The following is a 4359-nucleotide window of genomic DNA, read 5'->3' as shown; positions in this document are numbered from 1 at the left end:
GGACGGGGCGGGGCGGTCATCATATCGTTCTGATCGCTCTGCAAAGCGTTCGCTCGCACGCCGTACAGTCATCAGATACGGCAGGGTGCCGACCGGTTGCACAAAGCAGCTCGTTCAATTTAAAAACCCGTGCGGGAAGTCGAGGGGAGGAGAGAGAGATTTCCAATACTCCGCAGTATATGACTATTTTACTTCCCTCCCGACGGAAAACTCTCGGCCCAGCTGCAGAGGAATGTCAAATGCCAGCCACAGTCAAATACCAGACACACATTGAATCCGGCGGGTTCGGTGAGATTTCTGCTCGGATTTCGGTTTTGCAACACAGCCACGAAAACGATACTCGGGTCCCCAGTCGTCGGCGGCAGCCTTGACGTTACGTTTTTATCATCTTTATGTGGATTTTTAAAAGAGACCATAAAAGAGATGGCTTATCGGGGGACGAATTACTGGAGGTACACGCACTGGGCGTGTCACCCATGTGAGAGAGAAGGGGGAGAGAGAGAGAGAGAGAGAGAGAGAGAGAGAGAGACTGTACGAGTATATTTGAATCACAGGGCGGGGCCAATACCATTTGTACCAATCCTCGGTCACACACGCGCACACACACACACACACACACACACACACGCACGCACACACACACTCGCACACAGGTTGGAGCGGCAGACGCCGCCGCCGCGCGGCGCCCGAGGCAACGTGTGACCAGACCACTGACCAGCGGTCACCTTCCGCGGACGGTCCGGCTCGGCTCGGCTCGGCTCGGCCCGCGACATGACAAGACTGCCGACACGCCGCACAAGACCTCTAACGAGGCGTCGTCAAAATTACTAAGCTGTTGCGCGTTTGGCGGAGGACAAGCAGGCAGGGGAGCGAACAGTGAGCGAGAGGGACGGAGGGCGGCGCCCTCGAGCACGAGGTGCACGAGGGCAGCGCGAGGGAGAGAGTCAACATCCTCGCGCAGCAAACAAGAGTGTCGTCTAATACGCTGACCCAAAAATCATGTGGGGGGTCAGCAGCACGGGGCGTGGAATCTGCGCAGAAAACGGGAGTCGCGAGTCGGGGGGCCCGACGACAGCGTGGCAGAGCAGCGTGGGGCGGCGTGGCGTGGCGAGGGGTGATCCATATGTAAACCGCCTAGAGAGAGGTGGATCTTCAAGTCAAATCCGGGTCAGTCCCGCGAGCGCTATACTACGCGCTACGTAGATACGCACCACTATGAAGTGCAGATCCCACCCGTCGACACAGTGCTGCGTGGAGTCTCGGTCCCGGCGACCACTGAATGTTGAGATAAAGACAAGGTGTTAGCGAGAGAAAAATATCACCGATCTACGCTGGGACGGCTGACTGCCCACACACGCTTTCGAGTACGCATACTATGTAGGCGAGCAGGTTAGGCGAACCCCCCCCCCCCTTTCCCATTTTCATGTGAGTAGTACTACTCATGTGGGTTTAAGGATGAGTAATATTTCACGTATTTACGACCACAAAGAGCATTTTAACTAAAAGTACACCGAGTACACGCTTACTGGCTGATGCTGAAAACTTAATTTGATGGTGGTTTTGCGATTTAGAACCGGCAGAAAACGGATCGCTGTTCAATTATTTTTCTCAAAAATATGCTCATTTCAGCAGGTCATCCACAGTCACGTAGCTTGGCCAAAACTAGGCGCCTGCATCAAGCAAAATATATACTCGAGAGGTCTATGGAGATCTACGGTTACAAAGTGAAGTGAGCTAGCTTCTTCGACAAGCGAGAGGGCGGTCGGGGTAGGCATTTAGCTCGTGTTGGGCTCTAGCCGCCCCCCCCCCCCCCCTCCCAAAATGCGTCACGTATTTTGGGTACGGCCCCTAACCCGGACAAGCATCGCATCGAAACGTTTCGCAACCAATTACAATTTTTGTTTTCAAAAATTGAATGTACACACTAACTGATTTGTAGGTTTTATTTGTACAAAGTTGCGCATACATTCCATTCGCACAAATTTGTGCGAAGAAGTGCATGTTGTTTTTATGCATACGTATGCACAAAATCGTACATATTTGCGCACAAATTCGTGCGAATCGAAATGTATGCGCAGTAGTCCGGCTGATAAAGGGCGATACACTACGCCATGAGTTGCCTACTCTGATTCGTGACTTTCAGGCAGATTTCAGTATAGGTTGCCTACTCAGACGTTTTGATGTTTAGGACTTAGGACCCCATAGGGGATCCGGGATCCATACGAGGTCCTCCGAGGAGCTTGTAAAAAAAATCTCAATCAAGAATCGATCTTGAAAGCAGATGATACACATTTATGAATAGGGCTATGTTCCTATTTTCTCTCATCAGCTGCTATTTGTTTGGTTGCTTGCAATCTTGAAATTCGGCGGCCTAGTGGCGTACAGGAGGACATTTGGGAAGGGCAGGGCGGCTGGCGGCCTAGTTGTATTGTTGGGCAGGGAAGGGGCCCATCCCGCGCAGTATTGTTAGCGCGACACTCACCCGGACACCATTCCGCAGCGCTCAAAAAGATAATTCTGGTTTTGCTGTTAGTTCTCTTTCCTGCTTATCGAGAGTTAAAGCTAGCTGACACCTTAAAGTTACTTATGTATTCTCTATATTTAGTGAAAGTATTTAAGGTATCATCTGCTAAAAAGGAAGAGAAATGCACGTCCATCTTGTTAACAAACTTGCGAATCATCGTAACTACAAAAGTAGAAGCACGAGTTACTTGGGTTCGTCCCGATTCAATTACTCAGGCTCGATTACTCCATCTCATTAGGAGATTTTGTATCAGCACGTTCTTCCAGTGGCGGACAATCCCGCAACCAGTTATATCAAGACAGCCTATGTGAAAAAACTGCCGCAAGAAAAACATCAGTTTACAAAGATACATTGTTATCTTTCAATTGACGATTTCAACAGAAGTTTTAAATAGAGCTCCCTGCTCTTCAGCACAAATCACCACAGCATGCATTTACCGGTGAAGTTTGCGATTGATCCGGAAAAGCACTTTCCGGTACGCTTTTCTACCTCATATTTTTTAGGCTAGACTATGTGGAAAGTTTTCAAATGAAACCGCGTGATTGCGGTAATTTTGATTGCAACCTAGTCACAAATTGAATAAGTGGACGGACCACCTCGAGCCGAACTACATTTCTACCTGTCCAGGGCGCAGACCATGGTCTAATGACGCATAAAAAATTCAAAATTAGTAAGTTACGAAAATTTGGAAACTTTTGTTTTGAGCACGACGCACTAAACAAAACCGGACATGTTTCGAGGCATAACCAGAAATTCAACGTGGAAATGTCTGCTGAGTGCTTAGTAAGATGCTTTCAGAATTTTCGTTTAAGACGTGTTACAGACAACGTATTACGCCCCTTTTCACATATCACAAACGGATTTCTCAAATTAACGTCTCGTAATCCAGACCAGAGTGATATACTTTCGGCAAGGATAACTTTCGGTATAAACGGCCCCTCGGTGTTTATAATCAGAGGGTTGGTCGAGCAGTTCCGCTGGCCGCCGTCAGGTAGCGCGCGCATGCGCAATGACGTCTAATGGGCCATGACTGGGCAGGGGCGTGCCCGGGCGGCGCAGGGCGGCGCACCCTGGAATCACTGCAAACCCACTGCAACAGGAGACTGTGTTTAGCTCCTGCGGGGCTCCTGCGGGGCTCCTGCAGAGGCACCACCACCACCGCATTCCGTACCCACATAAAAGCTACCTTTAAAAAAAGTATAAACGTGACGAGCGACGGCGGGACCCCGACTTGTGGCCTCCTCCAGCGGTAAAATTTCTCGCCGAAATCAAGAGAAATTTTGAGCAAAGGACGAAAATATGAAGCCTTCACGGAAGAAAGTGAAAAATTATATACAAAGACACTATTGTTGTTTTAATTGGCACTTGAACATAGGGGAACTTGTTCAGAGGCCTACTATAGATCAAGTATGTTGCGTGACACGAGTACAAGAAAGCTACTTCCAACCGAACAATGAGCATGTCCTTATTTTGGCAGGCCGCCATAGCAGCCGGAGCTTTGATTGAAAACTGAGTGAAGGCGCGAGCAGCACGGTAGGTTATAAAATGGACAGGGAAGGAGAGGGAAGGAGAGAGAGAAGAGGGGGGAAGGGAGGGAGAGGGCGAGAGGGAGAGGGCGAGAGGGAGACGGAGAGAGGGAGACAAAGAGAGAGAGAGAGAGGTTGGGGGACAGGGGGGAATGCGTTTTCTGGTGAGGGGAAAATTTATGCCCGCTCTGCTGCGTGCAGAGAAACATAATGCACAATAACAAAGTCGGCAGCCGCAAGGGATAATGCGAACACATGACTCATCACCAATGTTTTTCTGCTTTTCAATTTTCTCTTTCCTTTTTTTAA

At 49.4% G+C, this 4359-nt stretch overlaps 1 protein-coding gene across 2 annotated transcripts in view; it reads right to left on the bottom strand.

Annotated features, from left to right (window-relative positions):
* Positions 1 to 4359, bottom strand: part of LOC127752201 (uncharacterized) — a 69156-nt gene that overhangs the window by 49176 nt on the left and 15621 nt on the right. Inside the window, exon 2 of one of the 2 annotated variants that reach the window (XM_052276957.1) lies at positions 1212 to 1275. The exons of the other annotated variant lie outside the window; for it this stretch is intronic. Within the exon in view, the coding sequence (XP_052132917.1) occupies positions 1212 to 1275 (64 nt within the window). The remainder of the gene's footprint in view (positions 1 to 1211; positions 1276 to 4359) is intronic. 2 annotated transcript variants of the gene reach the window in all.

The sequence above is a fragment of the Frankliniella occidentalis genome, unplaced genomic scaffold, assembly GCF_000697945.3.
Source record: "Frankliniella occidentalis isolate FOCC.00 unplaced genomic scaffold, Focc_3.1 Scaffold1, whole genome shotgun sequence".
In the NCBI taxonomy this organism is placed as follows: domain Eukaryota; kingdom Metazoa; phylum Arthropoda; class Insecta; order Thysanoptera; family Thripidae; genus Frankliniella; species Frankliniella occidentalis.
The sequence above is the reverse complement of the archived record's forward strand: the minus strand, read 5'-3'. Positions and strand labels throughout refer to the sequence as shown.